The sequence below is a fragment of the Sordaria macrospora genome, chromosome 1 (genome assembly GCF_033870435.1).
Source record: "Sordaria macrospora chromosome 1, complete sequence".
In the NCBI taxonomy this organism is placed as follows: domain Eukaryota; kingdom Fungi; phylum Ascomycota; class Sordariomycetes; order Sordariales; family Sordariaceae; genus Sordaria; species Sordaria macrospora.
The window spans coordinates 2,120,046-2,144,033 of record NC_089371.1 but is presented as its reverse complement, the minus strand read 5'-3'; the positions used below and the strand labels follow the sequence as shown (position 1 = coordinate 2,144,033).

At 50.8% G+C, this 23,988-nt stretch overlaps 5 protein-coding genes across 5 annotated transcripts; 2 read left to right on the top strand and 3 right to left on the bottom strand.

Moving 5' to 3' along the window:
• Positions 1-800: 800 nt before the first annotated feature.
• SMAC4_06807 (uncharacterized protein) lies at positions 801-4,816 on the bottom strand. The gene is made up of 2 exons (XM_066090521.1): positions 4,246-4,816; positions 801-3,944 (listed from the first exon to the last, which is right to left on the bottom strand). Exon 2 carries the CDS (start codon positions 3,665-3,667, stop codon positions 1,601-1,603), a length of 2,067 nt encoding a protein of 688 aa, XP_065945545.1. The 5' UTR covers positions 3,668-3,944; positions 4,246-4,816; the 3' UTR covers positions 801-1,600.
• A 2,792-nt stretch (positions 4,817-7,608) lies between these two features.
• Positions 7,609-12,566, bottom strand: SMAC4_06805 (uncharacterized protein). The gene is made up of 6 exons (XM_003348981.2): positions 12,269-12,566; positions 11,554-12,182; positions 11,194-11,483; positions 9,384-11,128; positions 8,740-9,148; positions 7,609-8,676 (listed from the first exon to the last, which is right to left on the bottom strand). The coding sequence occupies exons 2-6, from the start codon at positions 11,847-11,849 to the stop codon at positions 7,979-7,981; spliced, it is 3,438 nt and encodes a 1,145-aa protein (XP_003349029.1). The 5' UTR covers positions 11,850-12,182; positions 12,269-12,566; the 3' UTR covers positions 7,609-7,978.
• Positions 12,567-13,537: 971 nt separating this feature from the next.
• Positions 13,538-15,940, top strand: SMAC4_06804 (uncharacterized protein). The gene is made up of 2 exons (XM_066090520.1): positions 13,538-15,020; positions 15,078-15,940. The coding sequence occupies exons 1-2, from the start codon at positions 13,724-13,726 to the stop codon at positions 15,386-15,388; spliced, it is 1,608 nt and encodes a 535-aa protein (XP_065945544.1). The 5' UTR covers positions 13,538-13,723; the 3' UTR covers positions 15,389-15,940.
• Positions 15,941-16,101: 161 nt separating this feature from the next.
• SMAC4_12098 (uncharacterized protein) lies at positions 16,102-18,022 on the top strand. The gene is made up of 4 exons (XM_003348979.2): positions 16,102-16,284; positions 16,416-16,760; positions 16,908-17,229; positions 17,338-18,022. The coding sequence occupies exons 2-4, from the start codon at positions 16,683-16,685 to the stop codon at positions 17,364-17,366; spliced, it is 429 nt and encodes a 142-aa protein (XP_003349027.1). The 5' UTR covers positions 16,102-16,284; positions 16,416-16,682; the 3' UTR covers positions 17,367-18,022.
• A 249-nt stretch (positions 18,023-18,271) lies between these two features.
• SMAC4_06803 (uncharacterized protein) lies at positions 18,272-20,286 on the bottom strand. Its single transcript, XM_003348978.2, has 2 exons — positions 19,815-20,286; positions 18,272-19,700 (listed from the first exon to the last, which is right to left on the bottom strand). Exons 1-2 carry the CDS (start codon positions 20,009-20,011, stop codon positions 18,743-18,745), a joined length of 1,155 nt encoding a protein of 384 aa, XP_003349026.1. The 5' UTR covers positions 20,012-20,286; the 3' UTR covers positions 18,272-18,742.
• Positions 20,287-23,988: the final 3,702 nt, after the last annotated feature.

Here is a 23,988-nt window from a genome sequence, read left to right as displayed (position 1 = left end):
CCCATATGCCACCCACTCAGACAAGATGGACATATATGTATGTCTCTGCATGTATTGAAAGGTACACCGTTTATACATACCCCTGTTTTTTAAACTTCTCTAGCCAGCCTCTTAGCTTGCATTCACACATTCAGACAGACACACAGACCTTTTCACATCGATGCATTTTGCAGATCGATCGATTGATCGATCATCCATCACATCCTCTTTTGTACTCCTACTTGTACTTTACCCATGTTTTAAGAGAAATGTTAATAATAACAAACAACTCCTACCTTCCTTCCTTTCTTCTCTCCTTCTTATACTCAGGGTGTTGCAAATCCATCCATTCATCGCCTGCATATTACCTTTATGCAACGTCAATAACCAAACCAAACCCTTTCGAACGATCGAACCCACAAACGAACCATCCTCTCATCTCATCCCGCCCGTCTTCTTCAACCAACAAGAAAAATAAAAGTACAAGTAGGTCAAGCAGGTCAAGTAGATAACAAGATAAACCGGACCCCGACGGACCCCGACCCTATTCTAGTACGGTTCGTACCTGACTGCCTCTAGGTAAGGTAGCTAGAACTAGTATTCGGAAACTACCTACCTACCTACCTAGTCAGGTACCAAAAAATTACACTACATACAGTAAAGCAAAAAGGGGGGTTGGGATTGGGGCCACGCGACGACAGGACAGGGACAAGGACAGGGACAGGGGGGATGGAAGAGATGGAATGGGGAAAAGGGGGTAAAGTATGTATTTACTGGTATAGAGTTCTGATTCTTGTTTTGTTGAGTTTTGAGATTTTGGTACTACACTACATAGTCGGTGAGCGGGACAACTTCCATCAAAACCGCAACTAGTTGGCGGTAGTTGAGCGGTGATGTCCGAATAACATACAGTATCATTCACAACGGTTCATGAATTATGCTGAAGGGTGTAAAGACTGGCTGGTCTGATGTACGTGTGTTCATTCGGACCCTTCTACTTCCTTCCTGTCACCACATTTGCCTAGCTATGGTAGTTCCCAGACCTTCGCCAGCCGCCTCATCATTTCCCCTTCCTGCTAAACCCAAACTAAGTATAAGTAAAGACAGATTGAGAAAGGCGGAAGTACATGCGAGGAGCGAGAGTGTGTGGCTTTTGAATAAACCTGATTAAGTTTGTATATATCTTTATCCTTCTTTGCCTCCGTTCTTCCATTAGCGTAAGTGAGCGTGGAAGCAGCTCCCGCTCCTCCCAGCCTTTCGTCTTTTGTGGTTTTAAAAGAATTTCCTTCTCACCCATTATCAGGTTTGTATAATCCAAATCCCCCGTTTTGTGCTTATGTGTGGTGGGGGTTGTGAGAGGGAAAAACGCCGCCCCCCACCCCCATTGCGGCTTCGGTATCATATCATACAAGTTGTGCTCAATATGAAAAGGAGCAAAGAAACAGAATACGAATGCCCTGAACCAAACGCCCAATATATTGAATGTTGCGCCCTCCAAAAATGTGTGAACCAAGATAATAGCTTAATAAAAACAGCAGCGAAGAAAAAAAAAAAAAAGTAATAATCAAACCGACAAGCGAAGTGCAGTTTCGTGTCTGGCCATCAAAGAGAACGTGGGAATCTAGGCTGTGAAAGCTCCGGGTATCGTCACAGAAAGTTCCTTCGGCTCCTCGATTGCTGGCTCGACCTCGGGGCTGATAGGCTGAGCTGGGGTATCTTCGGTGGATGGCAGCGGTTGAGTAATTTCCGCTGGAAGGAACTCAAACTTGTTGGCGGGGGTCTTGGGCTCAACGAAAGCCACCTTGGCCTCTCCGGTAGGTCCCTCAATGTCCTTTGCAGGAGCCTCAATCGTTTGTTCAACGACTTCGTCCTTCTCTTCGGACACTTCACTCATCACGGCAGGCACCTCTACCTCCTCTAAGGGCTCCTCCTTCTTGGGAGTCTCGGGTTGGTCGACGAGCTCCGTGGCAATATCAGAAGCGGGTTTCTCGGACACCTCAGAAATTTTCGTCTCCGAGCTCTCCTGTTCGATCGCCTGTGCCACCGCTGCCACGGAAACTGCGAGTTGTGGGGCTTCACCAGCAGCAGGAGTCTCGTCTCCATCCTTGTCAGCGTCGAGGCTCGTCCTGGGGCTCTTGTCAGCCCGAAGACTAGGAGCCCGACTGGGTGCCCGACTATGGCTTGTCTGGAAATGTGTGACCGGGAGCACACCACCACCGATACGGCTCCAGAACATCTGCTCCCGCAACCGCACACTTTCGGCCCAGGCCGCCTTCTCTGCATCCTCGTCGTCCGCTCGCCAGTGACCGTCCTTGACTATGCGAAGGAATCCCAGGAAATCGCATGTTGATCGGACTCTTGACAGGCAATACCGGCATAATGCATATCCAGTTTGCGCGGAGCCATTTTCGCTGATCCGGAATCGGTGCTTTCGAAGATACTGCTCCTCTGGTCTGGACTCCCCACACAGAGAGCATGGGCTCAACTCGGGCCTCGAAACTCTGCCGAACCTGCCAGTTGTTGTTGTCGTTGTCGCAGTTGGGACTGGCTCTACTACCAGGGACCCGTCACACATAGCTGTAAGGACGCTCCTCCGGGCAAGCCAAGAAAGCCCTGGCGCGGTGTCGAGCCGTAGTGTTGGTTCGATATCCTCTGTAAGGGCCCTCTTATAAAACTTGGTGTCCTTCAAGGCCGGAAGAGGGATAGCAGCGATGCCGGGGCTGGCGGTGACGGCCGATGCGGGTGTGGCGGGAGTTTGGGAGAAGGTCGAGTGGGTGGTTGCGATGGTCGCAAGAGACGTGCTGGAGGCATTGGCCAGCGCAAGATGAGCGCCTACCGATCCTAAGCCCAAGCCAAGGGACGTGAGTGCGCCCCCGGTAGATGGTGTGGGTATGCGCTGGGCAGAGATCCTCTTGGATGTGCGAATGAGATCCTTGAAGTCGTTGTACGATGCTAGGTCGGTACGAAGTACGGGCTTAAGGAGGTGAGTAAAGCTGGTAGGATATGAAGGAGACATGGGCTCTACCACGCTTTGTTGGCGGTTGTGGTGGCCATGGTGTAAGCGATCGGAAAGGCCTTCCTCGTTTGAAAGCTCAAACTTGCTGAAGCCTGGAGAAGAAGGCGCCGTTGGAGGAATCTGCTCGTCCTTCTCGGCGCTCATGTCCTCCATGAGATGCTTCAGCTCTGTCAGTTGCTCCTGCTGCGACTTGAGTAATCCCTCGGTATCCACGAGTTGTGCCCTGAGCTGGTCGTTCTTCCGTTGCAGGATCTCCTGCTCCATCCTGGCCTCTTCCTTGGCGGAAATGACCATTTTGTTGGCTTCCTCGAATAGGGCGGCTGTTAGATTCTCCAACTCCTGTTCGATCTTCTTCTTTTGTTGTTCCACATCCAAGCGGGCCTGCTTCTCTTCGGCAATGGCTCCCAGCAGAGTTGTTTTTTCCGCCTCGACCGTTTTCCTCCTTACCCACACGTCACCGGCCAGCATCTCCCTTTGCTCCTCCACTGTCCTCTCCAGTTGCCTGATCCTGTCGCGTGCCTGCTCTAGCTCCATTTTAGTTTGCGATAGGTTATCATCCAATGTGGTCTGATGATTGATTGCGTTGATTAATTTCGTGCTGAGGGTGGCCACCTCCTGGTCGAGATCGGGATGATGATGACTGGTCATTGAAATGGCGCTGGAGGGGCTCATAGCCCGGCTTCGTGGATCGGGGAGAGTTGTCAACTCGTTCTCGTCGTCGATGGGTTGCGGGGAGAAAGGTCGTCTGAGACGCGGGGTTGATGGCGGTACATTGCCAGAGGTGGGCTCGCTTACGGATGGAAGTTCGGGTGGTGCATCGGAAATCGAGGCCCTCGAGGCGCTGTTACGGCTGAGGATGCTGGAGAGAGATCGGGTGTGGCTTTTGGAGAGGCGCCCGTTGGCCGGTATCGGTATCTGGTGCGAGGACCAGCCCGTCACAGTGACAAAGCTTTGCCATAGTCCGTTAGTGGTGGAGACAGGGACAGCAGCCATGTGACAGTTTGTATGGGAGGATGTCATCGAGGAGGACCTCGAGGGCAGGTGAGTGTATCAGGAGTGGTAGTTCCTGGATCCCAGGAGGGATTACCCAGAACTAGCACCCCAACTTTGGGCCGGGCAATTCGGTTCAGCGCACGAGACACTGTACGACCCAAGAGCCTGTGGACAAACTTGAGGGTATAACGAGAGGGATTCCAAGCAGGCATAGGTAATGGGATGGAAAGTCTAGAAGAGGGCCGGGGGGGACTTACGAATCCAGTTTGTCGGTGTTGCTAAGGACCACACCAGGGACTGGCGGGTCCTGTAAAGGAGAAGCTGGAGCAACAAGGAAGGGCCTAGGCGGCGGCGTTATGCTTTCCGACTCTATCGTGGCGTGCAATGGGCGCACCGGGCTTGCGTCGGTCGAGTGATGCTGAGAAGGCTATGTAAAGCAAACGGGAGTGCCGCAAGGATGGGAAGTCGCGTGGTGCGTTGAATGGAGTCGATACGGGAAATTGAGTGTCTAGTGGTTGGTGCGGTCGGGGGCTTGTATAATGTCCTTAAAGTCGAGTCGCTTAATGGGAAGCCGAGTATGGCAATCTGAAAGACGGAATGGAAGCGAAAATTATAGTTGGAATAGTTGTAGGTAGTTGGGCAGGACAAGGAGCGAAAAGGGACGGACGATGAGCGACAGATATGATGGATGATGCGTGTGGACTGAGTGGCAGCCAGATGGGGCGAAAGTCGAAGTGCAGACCAAGTGGAAGTTTGTACGGGGATATGCGCGTGGATAACGTTATGGCGCAGAACAGCGCTGCACTGCTGCAGCCAGCTTCCACTTTGCAATCTTGAACCCACCGGACTGTATCGGTACTAGTACGGAGTAGGTACGGATCCGTGTTCTGCGACTTCCAGGTAGTGGCCGGGCTAGTGATTGTCGTTAATTTGTGACTGCGTTTGTTGCAAGACAAATGTCATTGGCGCCTTCTGTGTTTCCCAAGTCGGGCCTTGGCTCCTTTGCAGCATGCGTGCGCTGTTTACCCACGGGCGAATGGCGTCAGCCTACCAAAATGCTAAAGCGTCGGTTGTGCTGAAAGCTCAGCTTTGATTCCCATATTTTTTTCTTCCATCTGACTTTTTCTTCCGTCCTCCTGAACTCGCAGCTCCCGTCCCGGTGTCCATCTGCCCATCTTTCGTGGCCAGGAGCTCCTGAACGGGGGATCTCGCCCAGTCCGCCATAGCCCGAACGGGTTAGCAGCTCCCAGATCCTGACCGGGGCCTTCCGGTGGGGATCTCGGCCTCCCCTGCGCTGCTGGCGGCATCTGCGATGGGTGCAGACAAAATCCACTCAATTACGGAGTGCCGTGCGGTGCGTGGTCTCGTCTCGAGCTCCCGCCCGTAACCGTAAATGGCGAGGGACTACCAAAGTCCCCGTCCCTTTTGCTGTTTTCCCAACAACCTCACACAGCCCAGTCATGTCAATGACCCTCGGACCCAACGAGATGCTCGCTGTACCTGACCCTCTGATCCTTTTCTGCCGGTTTATGTACCTGTCGTGCAGTGCAGTGCAGCGACAGTGCAGTGCAGCTTGTTACCCGTCCTTGATCCCCTTGCGTTACGCTGTTGCGGGGAAGTGAGACGCACAACATCAGCAAGCCTCACTAACTAGCCTTGGTTTAGTTACATGCAGCGAGCATCAGCAACCTGATCAGTGGGCTGCGTTTCCCTGGACGGGGCGGCTTATCCGTTGGCTGCCCTGGGCAATGGGAATCCTCCTCATGTCGCCCAAAGATAACTTCCTTGGATCTGCGCTTTTATCCAGGGTAACGGTATTTTCGCGGTTTTGGAATCTCACTGATCCCAGTGATCGCCTTTCCCCCTGGATTTCCACGGCATCCAAAGGCGTCATAGCGGCCGGGATAGCTCAACTTCCAAGGCGGTGCTGTTGCAACGAAGGCACTCGTCACATCTTCAGGGCCATCTTCAGTTGGTCACATCGTGCATGGACTTGCCGCTACACATTCAGGCACAAGGGAAACGAAAACCCCATCTCACACTGCGAGGGCGGCTCGGCGGTTAGAATATATCTCGCGATTGTCCAGCTCACGATCATCCATCATTATTGTCTTCATGGATCGGAAGATGGACTCTCACGCGCCGATTAACTAGTTTAATCCAATGAAAATCTCTAGTTACGGACGGAATGCCGAGGTATAACAAGATAAGATAACATGAGGCTCTCTCATGTCATCCGATGGTCTGATAAAGCAAAAAAGCTGGGGTAAAAAAGACCTTTGATGAACACGAGTTAAAACAAGTCGAACCCCAAACTAGAACTAGGATCTCGGCATCTTGACGTTCCATCACAACTCGACTTGGCAGCGGCCCAACAATGTCTGAATACGATCTGGATACGATATGTATGGAGATCCAAAAACGCCAGAAATGGCAAGAGGGTTATGTACGCTACCATCGAGAGAACCACACAAAAGTGATGTGCTTTTCGTGCTACTACTACTACTACTACTTTACAGCGCTATCGTGGTGGACCTATGCGAGCTATGTAATACAACAACGCTAGCACAAGTAGCACGTTGTCCCCGCCCTTCCTCACCATTCGTCCGATTCGATTCGTTTGACGTTACAGGACATGTAAAGTCTTAGAAAGACGAAACCCAAGACGGAAGGCTAGAAGGAAAAGAAGGTTCAACACCATTGCGGGAGAGGAAAGTCAATTAGTTAACAAAAACAAGGTCTAAGCGTTGCACACATAAGGAGGAGAACAATCATGATAGACCCGATTCAAAATGCGGGGGTCGATTAGAAGATAAGACATCGCCTCTGCTCGACATGAGACTCGCTTGACCGAAAACTTTCCACTTCCCATGAATGGCGAACTGAAGTTTGTGGACATTTTTCGCTAACGTCGCAGCAGATGATGGTCAAAGCTTCCATTCTTAGGTAGACATTCATCAACCCCGATCGGACGGGACGCTTTTTTTTTTACCCATGTCGCCAGTGACACGTGGTATTCCTAGTGTTATAAAAATATCGGTCGGCTTCGAAAACGAGTTGATCTTTTCTCTTAAATCCACACATGACCTCCCAATTCGAATATTACGCGTCTTAACTCGCAACTCTTTACTCAAGAACATAACAGCCAGACTGACTGATACAGTATGGAATGGAATAGACACCTCAACAACTACCCCCAACACTCATACATAGAGGTACATACCCACGAACAAACTCTATTGTCTCAGGGAGTAGTGAAAACCGAAAACAGCCAAGCAACTCCCTTATGTCTCTACGTGATCCGGAGCCGGAGATTACACATGGCGCCCGTCCGGATTCCAGGGACGATGTCTCAGGCTTCTCAGACTTCTTGGACATAGAAGGACCAAAGCGTTCGGAGGCGTTCCGAACAAAGCGGCTGAGGGTTAGACGTCGAACTCCGAGCCCTGTCCGACTCCGGAAGCAAGCCGGTTGGCTTGGCGTGGCTGATAAAGTCCGGGTTAGATATGGCCGGACCTGGATGTTCTAGAGACCCTGGTAGGCGTGGCCGAGGAAGGGAAATGTCAACTGTCTACAAAAACAGATTATGGTAATGGTCTTGAAGGTTGAAACCAGCTGCAAGGGTTAAATAAATAGATTCTTAATGAGACACAATGATAAGCTTAGTAGATTGTACATCCGTTCGATTGACAGTAAGGAAATAGTAGCCAGTCAAGCTATGTGTGCGCGTGTGTGTGGACGGAGGTGAACCATACAACTACCCGTTACTCCCACATTCGTTTTTAGATATCTCCTTTTCCTTCATGGTATTCCTCAAATCCTCCCTCTATCTGGCTAAACCATCCATCTCTATGCCTTGATTTCCCGTTCGCTTGTTCCTTCATTAAAGAAGATTGTGAGTTTCCCTGGTGTTTGTTGTACATAGATCTGACATGGTTGGAAGATGAGGTTGGATAGATGCGTGTGGCCTCAAGTAGTCACCGCAATAATCTAGAGCTCATCCTTCGCCTCCGTCTTCTCCTGGTCCTTCTCTCCAACTTGCTCGGCCTTCTTCTCGACCTGGTCGGCCTTCTCCAAGACCACTTCCTGGGCCTTTTCTCCAGCTTCTTGGGCCTTCTCCTGAACCTGTTCAGCCCTCTCAGCGACCTTCTCCTGAACCTGCTCAGCCTTCTCGGCGGCCTTCTCCTGAACCTGCTCAGCCTTCTCGGCGGCCTTCTCCTGGACCTGCTCAGCCCTCTCGGCGACCTTCTCCTTAACGTTGTCAACCACACTCTCAACCTTCTCCTTTGATTGCTCAGTCGCCTCTTCGGCCTTCTCGGCAACCTTCTCGGCAGCCTCCGCAGCCTTCTCCTTGGCTGGTTCAGCGGCCTCTTGCGCCTTTTCCGCGACCTGCTCGGCCTTCTCCTCGACCTGCTCGACCTTGTCGCCAGCCTTCTCAACGACATTGTTCTTCAGGTTATCGACATTGTCGGCCACCTTCTGAATACGCTCAACAATCTTCTGGATCCTCTCCTGAGCGGCCTTGACTTCCTCGCTCTGCTCGACCTCCTGCGAAGCGGTGGCTTCATTGCTCTCGCTGGCGGGCTTAGCGACCTTCTCTTCGGCTTCTTTCACTCCGTCGACGCTCTTCTCGGCTTCGGGAACGGCCTCTTCGGCAGCGGGAACATTAGAAGTCTCCTGGTCGACACCTGAAGGGCTTGTGTTAGTACTTGTACAGCCAAGTTTCAGCACACGGCGTTAGATTTACGTACCTTGGACATCCGGATGCGGGGGCGCAACGGGCTGAGAAGCCTTGGGAGCCGGAACAACCTTGGGTGCACCGCTTCCACCGAGTTGAATCTCGTTGCCATTGGCATCGATGACACGTGTTCTCGTCTCATACTTGGTCTTGAACTCAACCTTGCCCTTGAGCGCCTCAACTTGCTCCTCGTTGAGAAGGTTACCATCCTGATCACGATACTCGACCTTCTCCTCCTTAGAGATGACGCGCTGGCCGACCGGGTTGGCACTAGGCTCCTGCTTGGCGGCTTGTTGCTCCTGGTTTGCAATAGGCTTCTGAGCCTGAGGAGGCGCATTGGCCACAACAGGCCTCTCAGGCGTGGCCACCGGGGTCTGGGAAGGTGCCTGGCTGGTGGGGGTAATTCCGTAGTAGTTGTCGTACTAATCATCAATCGAGGAGTGTTAGTATCCAAGGGTACGTCGTTGCTGTGTCAAGAAAGTCTTTGTAGTGTGATAAGTTGTTGGTTCCTGCCCGAAGCCTTACTGAACGTCAAGGCCATCCATTTTGCTTTGCCCGCCCAAAGGGGTGAGACACCCAGTGGCTCTGGCTTTCATTTCTCTACCCTCTGTCGGGCATTTGTCTCGGGGGTATGGTTTGATGGGAGATGGAACTTACGCTATCCGGGAAGGTATTGCAGTCGAAATCCCAGGTGCTGAAAAGCTTGACCCTCTTGCATTCAGCCTTGGTCCAGGGGTTACCGTAGGCCAGAGGAGAGAACAGCCAGAAAACGACCATCGACAAGGCAAGGAACAAAACGGCTCCGAGTCTATTGAAAATAACCTTGTCCTTGACGAGAGAGATTCTGGCTGTCAAAAAGTCAAAGACTTGGCAAAAGGCAATAATGGCGAAGTACAAGGCCGGGAAGTAATGATGCAGGAAGAGCTGACGCTGCATGAGGTAAAAGGGGAAATAGTGGAGAGCCCATCCAAGAACTGAGGTTCCAACCTCGTAATCGAAGCGCTTGAAGATGGGGTTAGCGTAATCGTTGCAGCTGCGCTGCCAGCGGAGAATAGCGATGCCCTTGAAAAGGACATAGAGGACAACAGCGGCAGTAGCGCTCCACCAGATGATGGGGTTACCCATCAAGTAAACCTGGCGGTGTTGCCTGCCCCAGAAGTTGATACCGCGGCGGAGGATAGGCCAAGCCTCGGGGCGAGAATCCCAGGCATGAGACTCAACAAGACCGGCATTCGTCTTCCACATGACCTTCTGAAGCTCCCAGAACTTGCCGAAGAATCCAGGGTTGCGATAGTTGACCTTTTCGGCGTCAGCTCCGAGCTGAGGATGGTCGTTGGACTCGATGTACCAAAGACTGTTGGGGAGGGAGCCGCCCTTGGCGCAGGTAACCTCCTGTTGTTCCGAGGCCCAATCAGGAAGCTTGACCTTGTGGGAGAAAAGAACACAGCCAGTCATGATGTGCACCAGCTTGAACTTGGTGTCAATGGTACGAAGACGTTCCTGAGCAACGCCGCCCTTAGACTTCTTCTTAACGATCTCGACACGGAAAAAGTCGTTGGCATCTCCATCGAAGCCCTCATAGCCATAAGCCGAGACCTCGTTCTGCCAATCAGCCTCGGTAACAGGGGGACGAACGTCATGAGAATGGAGACGACGATGGGTAGGCAGATGATAAAGACGGAGAATCGCGCCATCCTTGATATAGGGGGTTTCGGGGAGGTTGTTCCACGCGCTAGTTCCGTTGATGGGCTGACCATCGATGCCGAGAGGCTGAGTCTGGTTCTCGAGGAGCCAGATGTTGTTGTCATCCTTGTGGGGATAGAGAGTAATCTGCTGCTGCTTTGAGCCAGTGGGGTACATCAACGGGTGCGAATGAAGATAGCCTCCCTGGGTGTTGACGTGCCTGATGGTAACACGGCTACCCATAAGAATGTCGGCCGGGACATCTTGCATACCCTTCGAGTTCAGAGTCGACTGGAACTCGGAGCTCATGAAACCGTCACCCTCACCAGGGTTGGTAAGGCACAGGAAGTGGATTCCGAACATGGCCAAATAGAAACTAAGAGGGATGACAATGAGGCAGAAAGCGCGGGCCATGAAGTGTTTGGTGAACGCGCGAGGGGAAACGTGCTTGTAATCGCCAAGCACAACCCAGAGCTGAATCAAAGTCAAGCTGCCAACCCACGCAATGGTGAACAAACCAACCCACTTGATGCTAGCGGTGATTCCCAAGCCAAGACCGGTGATGGCCAGCCAGAACCACCAGCTTGGCGTGAAGGCCTTAGCAGGCCCCAGCTCTTGTTGGTTGGTAAACGCAGTAAAGCCGAGGGCAGTAAGGGCGGTTCCAATCATCAGGGGCGAGTCAAGCAAGATAAGTCGGGCCTGAGTAAGAAGGCCGTTCTCTGTAAATGAACCGGGTTGTTAGTCATGTAAGCTGTACGAATGATCTTCTTTCTATCAGACGTACCGAAGATGATAAGACCAGCTCCCAAGAAGGCGGTGGTGCTACGGCATCCAGCTGCCTTGAGTGTAAGGAACATGGTAGGAGCCAAAAGGATACCGCAGATGGCCGGGAACATGCGCATGGCAACATAAGGAACGCCAGGCTCAATGTAGTCCTTTCCAATCTCCTTGAAGTCAAAGTTGCCGTCAAACCCAGCGAGCCAGCCGAAGAGGGTAATCATGAGCTTGGCGAGGGGCGGGTGGACGTCCATGAAGAACTTGCCCTTGATGTACTTGGATGCGAAGCCGCCGAAGCTGTTGCAGACATTTGATCAGTATCCTGCCAATAGAGGCAACTATATCCTTCCATGGGTTGGCTACATACTGGACTTCGTCAAACACGACACTGGAAGGCTGGTAAATGCGGAACAGGCGAACAATGGCGGACACAATCGTGGTGATAGTGAGGAGCGTGAAGTCGGATCCGGGAAGCAGGAACGGATCATTGTCCTGAACACCATCGGACGAGTAGTCGTCCTTGACCTTGACGGACTTGTTCTTATTGTTCTTGGTCTTGAATACGACGGCGGAGGTCGGCACAGCTTCATAGGCGGGCGGCGGGGCATAGGCCGGGGCGTATGCCGGCGGCGGCGCCGGCGATTTCTTGCCGGAGCGGGCCATGTTGACGCAACTATGGGTAGGACAGCAGTCGGTTTCGGATCGAGATGGGACGTGTAGAAGGTTTCGGGGACCTCGTAGGTAGGGTCACTGATCGGTGTGATCGCAAAATAAAGATTAACGAGAGTCGAAGAAGGTTAAACTGTCATTAGGACTGGACAGGGCTGCCCGTGTCATGGGTAGTTCCGACGAGGCGGAATGGGAACTTTCCGGGGCCGATCGGAAAACTGGGCGTGGGGAAGAAGAGTAAGTAATGGTAGTCAAGAGAATAGGAATCGAAAAGAGGAAGGGAAGACGAGTGCAAAACGACTCGGGCCTGATGAAATCCGTCCTGGCCTTGGACCTTTGTTAATACAGTGAGAGGCTGGAGAAAGGAAGTGGAGGAAGATGGAAAAGAGGTAGCTTATGAAAGGGGCACAAACCTAGGATTTAGTCTAAAAGTGATCAAAGTGACGCTCGCAAATGGACCCGTGGAATCTCGTAGCTCTGGCTCTGCCTGAAGCTGAGGTGGACAGGTGCAGTGGCCTGGTCGGCCCAAGAGAAGCGGAAGGTGGCAGGGTCAATGATGGAGCTTAAGTGGCCTCAATATCAGCCCCTGTCCCGGGCCTTGGCACCCCTCCCCCGTCGTGCGTCGAACTTCATTTGAGCTCCACCGAGCGATTCCATTGGCCACCCGCTTACACGGTGCCCCACGCAAGGCCGAGCTCCCCAGTTTCTGGGTGCCATTGACAGCTCACCAACAGGTCCAACACTTGGATCCAATTTGAACTGCAGTGCAGTGCAGTCTGACGGTCGGTTCCGCGCTCTTGATTTTTCTTTTTATACTCTTACACCAACGCATGTGAGCGGCGGTTGGCCTGCCGTGTGCATCGTTGCTACCTCCACTCGCTATGCGACGAATCTTTATTAACATCATCGACGGAGCTTGATGGCGGAAAGGATGGTCAAGTTGGTAGAAGAAATATCAGAGTGAAGACTGAAGAATGGGACGGAAAAAGACCAAGTTGGATTCGGTGACATGTGCAACACAAACACCGGGCTAGCGCGACATGGCAGCTTGTGAAGTCTCTCAAAACAGCCGCTCTCTAAAGGACCGAGAGGACCTCTTTTCTTCAATCCGGGCAGTAAGCGCCAAGCGCCAAGCCTTAGTGGGTCTATTTAGTAGGAATTCGGATAGTTCTTAAGGCGGACCTGAGTGACTTTATACGAACTTTAGTGAGCTCGGCCGTCGGCGCCCGGCTTTTGATAAGGAGCCTCCATTTAGAGCTTCTTTATTAGCTCGTTCTATAGTTTCTTATCTTATTATTCTCTTTTTATCTTCGGGCTACGTCCTGGGCCGGGGTCACATTCCTTATCTTTACCTAATATTTTTACAAAAAGTTTGTAAAAAAAAGTAAATAAGAAAAGAAAAAAGAAAAAAAAAAGTGTGTTAAAAAGATTTTTTATTTTTTTAGAAGATTTATCCTGTTTCGTATATAATAAGTTTAAAATTTATATTCGCATTTATTTCTAGACTTCTATTGAAGCTACAGTTCTGTCTATTCTGTTGGGCTCCCAGCAAAACACTATCTCCAATATGCAATGAGCAGCGCCGCGACCCACGAAACGATCCCGTCCGCCGGTAACAAACAGCCTTGTCCCGGTCACAGTACAATTATACAGTAAGGCTCTGAGCGGCGCTGGGTCGGCCTGGGCCAGGACTTGATCGGTGTGGGTATTGACGCGCACGAGCCAATCATATTGCAGTTGGTCAAACCGCCCTACAAGGTGCAAAGCCATCTTTTCTTTGGAACAACATCATCATCCCATCCAACCAACAAGTCGACACCGACTGTCACCTCGCCGTTTCCGGAATTATCGGCGATCCATACGACACAATGGCCGCGACTACAAATGGCGAGCCTTCCGCAACGGCGGCTTCACTTGACAACATCAAGCCGCCGCCTGGAGTTATCATCCCGCCACCGGGCGAGATTCGCGAGGCGATCGAGAAAACGGCCGGATATGTTATGCGTGGTGGACTGGGGCTCGAACAGCGCATTCGCGAAAACCATGGCAAGAACCCGAAATTCAGCTTCTTGATGACCTCGAGCGACCCCTACAACGCGTACTACGAATGGCGAAAATCAGAAATCAAGGCCGGACGCGGCACCGCCGTTGCCGCTGGTCGCGTCGGCGAGGCTGCCGCAGCCCCAGTCAAGGAAGAGCCAAGGGGCCCTCCCAAGCCGCCCGACTTCCAATTCTCAGCCCGTATGCCTCGTATGAGCCAGAAAGACTTGGAAATTGTGCGACTAACCGCCCTGTTCGTCGCAATGAATGGCCGCCCATTCATGACACAGCTCTCCCAGCGTGAGGCCAGCAACCCGCAGTTCCAGTTCCTGATACCGAACCACACCTTCCATAACTTCTTCCAGAGCATGGTCGACCAGTACTCCATCCTCTTGCGCGAAAGCGGTGTCAACGGACAAGGCAACCAGGCACAACAAGAACGCATTGCCGAACTCAAGCTGAACGTTGACGACAAGTACCACGTGCTGGCGCGTGCCAAACAGAGGGCCGAGTATGCGATCTGGCAGGAGGCTGAAAAGGCGAAGAAGGAGGAGGAGGAGGAAAAGAAGAAAATCGAGTTTGCTCGGATCGACTGGAATGACTTTGTGGTCGTTGAGACCATTGTCTTTTCGGAATCAGACGACCAGGCTAACTTGCCCCCTCCCACAACGCTCAACGACCTCCAGTATGCTTCTCTAGAAGAGAAGAACAAAATGTCGATCAGCTCGAACCTGCGGATCGAAGAGGCCTTCCCCTTCGAAGATACCAACTACAACGCTTACCCCCCGCAACAATACGGAGTCCAAGCGGCGCCGTCTCAACCAGGCCAGCAACAGCAATACCAATCTTCGAATACACCCAATGCCCCGCAGGCATATGGCACCCCTCTACCTGTTGGGAGCCATTCGAGGCCAGAAGAGGAGGATGCGGCGCAGAGAGCGCGGGCGGAACAAGAGGCTAGGGCACGAGTGCAACCAACCGGCGGACTGGCGCCCATGAAGATCAAGGATAACTATGTTCCTCGTGCAGCGCAGCGCGCGGCCAACAAGTTCGGTTCACAAATGGCTTTGTGCCCCAACTGCAAACAGCAAATTCCCCTTAACGAACTGGACGAGCATATGAGAAGTAAGCAAACTGCTATACCCCAAATACGTTCAAACGAGGTACTAACCACCTCACTAGTTGAACTCCTTGATCCACGGTGGAAGGAACAAAAGGCCAAGTCAGACGCGAGATTTGCTACAACTAACCTCTCAACCGTGGACGTTGCCAACAATCTCAAGCGACTGGCTAGCGCACGTACCGATCTTTTCGATGCAGTAACTGGCCAACCCGTATCCGAGGAAGAACAAGCCCGAAGGAAGAAGGTGGCGATGCACAGTTACGACGGAAATCCCGATGGCAGGAGTCAGGCACACATCAACCAGCTGCAGACCTTCAACCTCGACGAGCAGATCAAGGCCATCCACCAAAAGTTTGCCGACAAGAAGTGAGGGGTCCGACATATTGAAAGTTCTCTTGATGATCTCACCGAGCGGTTGACCGTTACCCATTGGGCAAGTCTTCAACCAAGGCGTGCCGATAACTTTCTGCTGGATGAGAAGATGGACGTTTCCTAGCGGACCAAACCCCAGATATACGCCCTTGCATAGGGCTTAGTGTACGAGCTATGAGCTTTTGGATCGGGACCGCAGGTGAGGAATTCATTGTTTCGTCAAACAACACTCCTTCGTTTTGCCAAGCTCATGCCAACCTCGTCGCACTTACACAGCTTGTCAGGCGACTACTGAGCCATACAACGACTGGAAAACGAAGACTATGCATGGTTAATCTCTCAGACTTGTGAGTATAAACACACAAACATAATCAATAGATTAGTGAAACGTATGGGAGAAGAGTTTGCGACTGGGGTACTTGCTGATGCTTCTTTGAAGCTTCGAAGCATGCTCTACATACGTGGAGTCAGGGTCTTATAAATAACCAATTGGTCAAAATAGCTTGACCGACGCTTTCTCGAACCTAATGAAACTTATCTTTTTCATTCTAACTTCTTCGCGATACTGACGGTTAACATGTAGCATGCTTTTCTGGATGTTGACTTTGCAGACACAACAAGTGGCGGGTTGCATTGGTAATGTAAAGTGTTAACGTATCTTACGGTAACGCATCCCCACCTTGGCATGGATCGTCATCAAGCGCACTGGAACCGGGATGCTGGAACTGGGTCGAATCCATCGGGTTCCCGTTTAGCCTGGGCTCCCCCTCATACCGTGGTTACGGCTTCGTGAGCTCGTATTTCCAGGTGTAGCTTCCCCTCGTATCTTTGTTTCCCTCCAACGTCAACCGGCAACCCCCACCTTCAGATCTGGTCTCTCCAAAGTTGTCTCATGTAAGTTCTTCCACTTTCATCAACGTACGACAACCGCATCCATTGCACCCGAGCTACCTTGCTTCCTCGTCCATCGACACTATCAGCTGCGCTGTTGCCCAAGTCCTCCTCTGACAAAACAACCCCTCTAGCGCCGAATTCAACAGGAGATTCAAGCTGATTCCCGCCATCTTAACCGGGAAACCAGCTCCGTGCGTTCGACAATAACCACCAACCAACGTCCTCCCCAAACCGCGAAAACGGCGTCCTACAGCGACTACGGAGCCGCCGCCTCTGGTGCGCGCGCGACCTCTCCTACCTCACCAACCTCGCCCACCAGTCCGGTCAGCCCAACGGGCTCTCAATCAGATAAAGCGAAGGCGGCGGCGGCAGCCGCTGCCCGTCTGCACCGGCCCATCATGCAGTCCCTCCCAGACACGCGACAACAGTCCTTCGATGAGATCTACGGACCGCCTGAGAACTTTCTGGAGATCGAGGTTAGTTCTAGTCTTCACCCCGTCCCGGTCGACTCGCTCTATCAAAAGGCCGACCGGGCCACCTGAGCCGGAACTCCATCCTCGACAGCGACCACCATAAATACATCAGACGGGACCCAAACTGACATGCCCACCCACACAAAACAGGTCCGCAACCCACGAACCCACGGTATCGGCCGTCACATGTATACCGACTACGAGATCGTATGTCGCACCAACATCCCCGCCTTTAAGCTGCGGCAGTCGACGGTGCGCCGTCGCTACTCGGACTTTGAGTACTTCCGCGACATCCTGGAGCGCGAGAGCGCTCGCGTGACGATCCCCCCTCTTCCGGGCAAGGTGTTCACCAACCGGTTCAGCGACGACGTAATCGAGGGCCGCAGGGCCGGGTTGGAGAAGTTCCTCAAGATCGTCGTGGGACATCCCCTGCTGCAAACAGGGAGCAAAGTGTTGGCTGCTTTTGTGCAGGGTGAGTTTTCCTCTTCCTCTTCCTCCTCCTCCTCCTCCTCCGTTCCCTTTTCACTCCCTTCAATCCGATGTAACCTGGCTAACCACTGACATCTACCACCTTTTGTAGACCCCAACTGGGACCGCAACGCATGGTGACTCCTCTTCCGCGACAAAAGCTGGGGAGTAGCAGCAATTCCACGCCGCTCATCCATGTCTACTACCACGTCCACGTTGTCCACGTTGTCGACCTTGTCTTCTTCTGTTTTTTTCTCTCCTTCCGCGTTGTTAGCCAGTAATAACCATGATAGCGTTGTTGAACCAATCCTCCAAAACAATACCAATACTACTAGTAATTATACCACCACCACTACTTCACCATCACCGTCAACGTCATCGTCGTTATCGCCACAACAGTCGCAAAGGGATCGCCAGTCACAGTCACAGTCACAATCGTCGACGATGGCAAGAACGCCGAGGAAATTGCGGAAACGTCCTCCAAGGGGCTGGGCGGACACGCAGGCTTTGTGTAAGCTGGTGGTGGGTGATGGCGTCGATGAATAAGGAGTTGTGATTGTGGCGATGGTTGAAACAGAAAGCCCGAAGTTTGCTGCAGGGAAGTGTGAAAGAGGATGGCTTGTCCGTACTTTATGAGTGAAATGATCGGGATGGAGGAAAGCAGGCAAAGGCTACACCTCCGTTGATCATTATTAAGTGTACATGTTTTAAAAGGCCAGCGGTATCAGGGAAGATGTGGTTGATGATGTGATGTTAGCCATTGAGAATGAAACATCGGTTCCTTTTTTTTACGCATGAAATGCCATACACGCTGACCATGAGTAACGGCAATGGATGGTGATCAAGAAGACATTGATCTGCAATTCCCTTAATTTCTATTCTCTACAAATCCAATTGTAATTTTCCGCTGTCCTTTCCCCTTATCCCCGGTTTAGATGATACCCGTACAGAGCGAGGCCCTCAGTTGGTATGGTATGATAGCCTCAGAGCTCCTTGAGCTCCTTGATACCTGTCTTGCCCCCCTTCAATTTTTTCGCTCCATCCCCGACCGAGAACCCTCCCAGCCAGCTCTTTCCCGTTCTAACACTTATCGTACATTGATTTCCTCTGCCCCTATCTGTCTCTTCCGTCGATGCCTGGCCGCTGCTGTTTGTTGGGTTGTGTGTGAAATTCATGAAATTCGAAGAGTGGGGGTTGATATTAAGAACCGGTTTGTTCATGTTGTGATTGCCGGGCACGAGGGAGGTCGACAGAGGAGATGATGGGAGTTGGTCGCGGACGCTTGTGCCTTTCTATAAGCGGCATCGTCCAAAGGCAAAATATTCGTACATGGCTGGCTGAGGTTTGAAGAAAACGCCCGTCTTCGGTGTCTCCCAAAAGTCGGAGGATAGATTTGTAGGGGGCCGAGACTGTCGGTTCGTTTTCCCCATTCCTCTTGGGTCGTCAACATCCGTCCGTCCGGCCGTCTCAATCCGTGATTGAGTTATCGTGATCCCGCATCATCGTTGTTCGGTTCTTCATGACGGGGTACCAAGGAGCTTCATGATGGCCTCGTACATGCCAAACATGATGGCGGCGCTGGGCACCGTCCTCAGCATGTGCGGCGTCATACCACCGTACAGACCGGCCATGCCCTCCTCCTTGAAGACGAGCTTGAAGCACTGGACCAGGCCCGTGTACTTGGGCTTGCTGCCGTCCGTGGGCGCCTGTCGTAGACGGGTGCGGGCGACCTCATGGGGGTATGTGAGGATGGCGGCGACCAGTTTCGCGCCGCCCGCGGCGCCCGCATTGCCCGTCCAGTTGACCGCGTGGTCCCACCACGTCTTTTGGCGGCCGCTCTGCACGATCTTCTCCTCCCGCAACGCCAGCGCCGTCTTCATGCGCTCGTACAGCACCCACTGCAGCGTCGACTCGGCCACGCCCAGGTAGCTCGCGCTCATGCCCTTGTACAGGCCCCGAAGCCCTTCGTTCCGCAGGATCTGCCGGATGCAGTCGTAGCTGTTCTGGTACTGCCGCCTCGTCACGCCCCCGCTCTCGGCCGCCACGTTCTTGTCCAGCTGCAGCCGCGTCTTGACCATCCAGATCGGGTTCGTCGCCGTGCTCGTCACGATGCCCGCCAGCACGCCCGCGCTGAGGTGCACCCATGTGCTTTCCTGTCCGTTGTTGAAGTACTTGGCGATCAGCCGCTTGCCGTTGCCGTAGGTGAAGAAATTGATGGAGCGCGCGGGCACAACGCCGACGAGGTTGGGGCCGAGGCCCTTGAACAGGGCGCGGGGGCCTTCTTGCCTGTAGACGGACGACAGGATCTGGCCCGTCTCGCTAAAGTGGTACCAGGCGGCGCGAACCGGGTTGAGGGGCACTCCGAGGTGCGATTGTCGCGAGGCTTTGAGTTGTGCTTGGTAGAAGTCGGACTGCAGACGGGTCTTGAGAACGTCTAATGGGGCGGTTAAGGCTGCGGATGTCATACCACCGATTCTGTTATGTGCGCGAGAGCGCGCGAAGTGTTAAGCTCAGAACTCTCTTCTTTTGTTCTGCCTGACGGGGCGCAAGTAGCTTTCCCCGTCCGTGAAGGAAGTGGTTCTTGCTTACCCTCCTGCAACAAAGTGCGCCCATGATTTTGCAAAGGGTGTCGCCTCGGTCTTGTCTGGCCGTACTAGCGGATCGGCTTGGTGTGACTCTGGTACTATGTCGCCCGTTTCGCGGGATACGACGAGCGGGATGTGTTCGCCCTTGTAGTGCTGGTCGGAGGGACCGGGTACCCTCCTGGTGGCCGGCAGCGACTCCATTGTGAAGAAGATCCTTTGGTCGACGTTTCTCTCCTCTGTGGATGGGTTCAGTGATCAGCCAGAACAAGTCTGGCGATCAGAGAGCGAGGATGATGGGCGCTTGTGGGCGTTTTGTCCGAAGTCTCGCGCAGCAATTGACGACGCCGTGGTCCAGGAGTTGAGCGGTTGTTCAAATCTCGACTTTGGCCGTAAAGGTACCACTTCGGCTGTTCAGGACTTTTCTGGGGACGAATTGAGGGACCGCAATTCGCAAAGAACGGCAAAATCGTTATCAGCGATAAGAATGGTTCACCCGACTTTTTTTGCCAAGGCTCGCTAGTCCCACATCGCTAGTTCCACATCCAGTGTGCACTTAAACTCCGGCCCTGAGCATGTGCCCGGGATTCTGCGGGTGTCGTCATTATCCCAACTAGCAGCCCCACCCTGTTCCCTTATCAGGTAATCAGCAAACAGCAGAGGTAAAAAGGGGTTTGTTTGGATTGTATTCAGCACTCTTACTAAACACTTACCTATATATCAACCCTGTCACAAGTTGACATTGGCTATATAGTGTGCATTCCAAGTTCTGCCTTGCAAGTAGAACATCGTCCTATCTTTTGTAGGTTTGGCCGTCTAGGCATATGCACCCCAGCCTGTCATAAACTTTGGTTTAATTGTTAGTAGTTTACTTGCTTCATATTTTCTTATAGGGGGGTAATAGGGAGGTTAATAGGGAAGGATAGGTCTATTACGCTATTTGATTAGTTGAAATTGCTTAATTTCAAAGTGAGAAAGAGGTAATAGCAATTACCCTATATACACTCTTTATTTAACTAACTTATAGACTAGAATTATTTAAATTACTTAGTCCTACATTCTATAATGTTACAAACTTAAGTACGTCACATGGGTCAACCAAGCTACTAGGATACGGCAGCTACGCAGAAGTGGAACAATGTAACTATAAGAGCTAATAGGGCGCAGAACTAGAAAGGCTCACTGTAACGAACGGCAGTCTGATCTGCCTAAGTAGGATAGCTGAAGGTAATAACTATCAGTGCTGTTTGGTAAAGCTAAAAGGTTCACAATAAGTATGTTTGTAATACTAGTCCCGGTGATAATGATCTATTGACTACTGTCAAACTATCTGACAATCTGAGTTCTCCAGTCGTCCCTTTATACCTCCTCATCCTCTACGAGATATCTGTTTCCGGATGTTCACGCAACCGTGAACTCCTAGTGTGTAGTGATGAGTTCGCGGGCTCACTCCCGTGGTGTTGAGCCTAGCTCCCTTTCCTGCCTTGTGAGCCTTTCCGTCCTTGGGATTGCACAATCTTGCCCTTCTGGGTTAGTTGTGCTACCAGCGTCCTGGTTGGCCCGTGTGTTCTCTTAAGTTCGTAACACTCACGGACTATGAGGGCTCACGCGTGAGCTAGGGTAACATGGTAAGCTAGCTCACAAGGTGAGCCAGGACCTTCAAGTGAGCCAATATCATAAGTGAGTAGACACTCAGAAATACGGGAGTCAAAGACACACACGCAAGGTATAAAGGGACTACGGGAGAACTTAGATTGTTAGAGAGTTTAACAGTAGTTAATTGATCACTATCACTGAGACTGGTATAACGCTACCATACTTGTTGTGAGCCTTTTAGCTTTACTGTTACGAACTTATGAGGACACACGGGCCAACCACAGCACTGGTAGCACAACAGACCCAAACGGGCAAGGCCGTGTTACCCTACAGGACCAACGGATCAGGAAGGCGCACGCACGGGCTCACCAGTACGAAGGGCTCACCCGTGAGCCACCACACATTAGATAGACCTATGGGGCTCGACAAGAGCATCCGGAGACAGATATCTCGCAGAGGGCGAGCAGGTATAAAGGGACTACGGGAGAACTCAGATTGTCAGATAGTTCGACAGTAGTTAACAGATCACAGTTACCACAATTGTTCATTGAGACCAGTACCACGCACATACTTGTTGTGAACCTTTTGGCTTCACCGAACGACTCTGATAGTTATTACCTTCAGCTATCTCATTTAGGCAGATCAGACTGCCGTTCGTCACATTTACCGAACGACTTCTGGTAGTTATCATTGTTTAGCTATCTCACTTGGGCAGATCAGACTGCCGTTTGTTACATATAATAAATAAAATTAGAGAGCATTTATAAAATATTTATAAAGCAATTGTAAATGCCTAGTAGTATTGATTAATTAAATTTTAGAATTAAGAGCGAAAATGACAAATAAATTATAATTAAATTACAGATTGGATTAGAAATTACCCAAATTACTCATTTTAGTTCCTTATATTCAAAAAAAAGCTTACAAATATCAACCTTTGATTTGGATCCGGAATTTAAATTTTATACTGAAAGGTTACTCGCTATATAAACTAAATTTATTTATTGTATAAATTACCTTTTTACCCATATATTATTGCTAAAAAGGTTATTATTGTTAACGTATAACTAGTACTGTACCTTGTAACTGCCGTGTACTACCTTGTAGTATAAAAGGCTGATTGACTATTCCTTCTAAAAAATCAGTCAACTCAGCTTTTATATAACGTGTTAGAATATAGAGGTTTTGCCACTATATTCTAGGATTCTCTTACTTGTTCAACATTTCTTCTAGACTGATTTGTCATTATGAAATGCATCAGAAGCTCATAAATTCAGTTTATTCCTTTCATAGTATAGTGCTTCTACACTCTGGATGGTTCTAGATACTTAACGTTTGTACATATAAAGACCTCTTCTCTCCTTTAGTTAGTTATTCCTTAAGCAAGCAAGTAAGCAAACACAATCAAAATAATACAATACAGTCTACTTCTATAGTGCAGAGTTCACTATAATAGTTGTTTCTCACAGTGCATAGTTCACTGTACTCTTCTGTCTTGAGAGCAAAGTTCTCTCTAAGATCTCTTTTATAACATTATTCTATTATCTTTGGTACTACGCTTCTTTCTTCAGCACTGCTGTCGTACTTGCTATCGCTTCCGCTCCGCTCTGCTACAAGTGCATAGTTTACTATAGCATCTTTATACTGGTGCTATTATTTGTTTGCTGCAATGCCCTAACTGGCCTATAATAATAACACTAGTATAGAGATATGTTACGATCTAATCAGAGAATCCTATGTAGGCTAGACTAGATGACCAATCAGGTAGAACCTGAAGAGAGGACCCGAGACGAAGGATTGGGTCCACGGGTCTAGTATATTGGGTCCAGGAAGGCTGGTATAAAAGAAGGCCTCCCCAGGCCTCTTGTTACCGGATCTTCAGCAATCAATAGCTATCACAACCTACCAGTACCTTTCGGCTACTACTCTGTTACTCTATTGTTCTATTCCAGCGATAATACTCCTGTGCTTGTAACGGTTCGTCACAAGATGCTATAGTAAACTATGCACTTGTAGCAGAGCGGAGCGGAAGCGGTAGGAAGTACGACAGCAGTGCTGAAGAAAGCAGCGTAGTACCAAGGATAATAGGGAGATGTTGTAAAAGAGGTCTTAGAGAAAACTCTGCTCTCAAGACAGAAGAGTACAGTGAACTATGCACTGTGAAAAACAACTATTATAGTGAACTCTGCACTATAGAAGTAGACTGTATTGTATTGCTTTGATTGTGTTTGCTTGCTTGCTTGCTTAAGAAGTAACTAACTAAAGAATAGAAGAGGTCTTTATATATACGAACGTTAAGTATCTAGAACCTTCCAGAGTGTAGGAGCTTCTGTAAGTTGATAGGAGTGCTTGTAAGAGCACTATACCATGAAAGGAATGAACTGAATCTATGAGCTTCTAGTACATTCCATGATGACAAATTAGTCTAGAAGGAATGCTGAACAAGTTAGAGAATCCTAGAATACAGTGGCAAAACCTCTATATTCTAGTACGTTCTGTGGAATCTGAGTAGACTGATTCTATAGAAGAAATAATTCAATCAGCCTTCTATACTACAAGGTAGTACAAGGCAGTTACAAAGCACA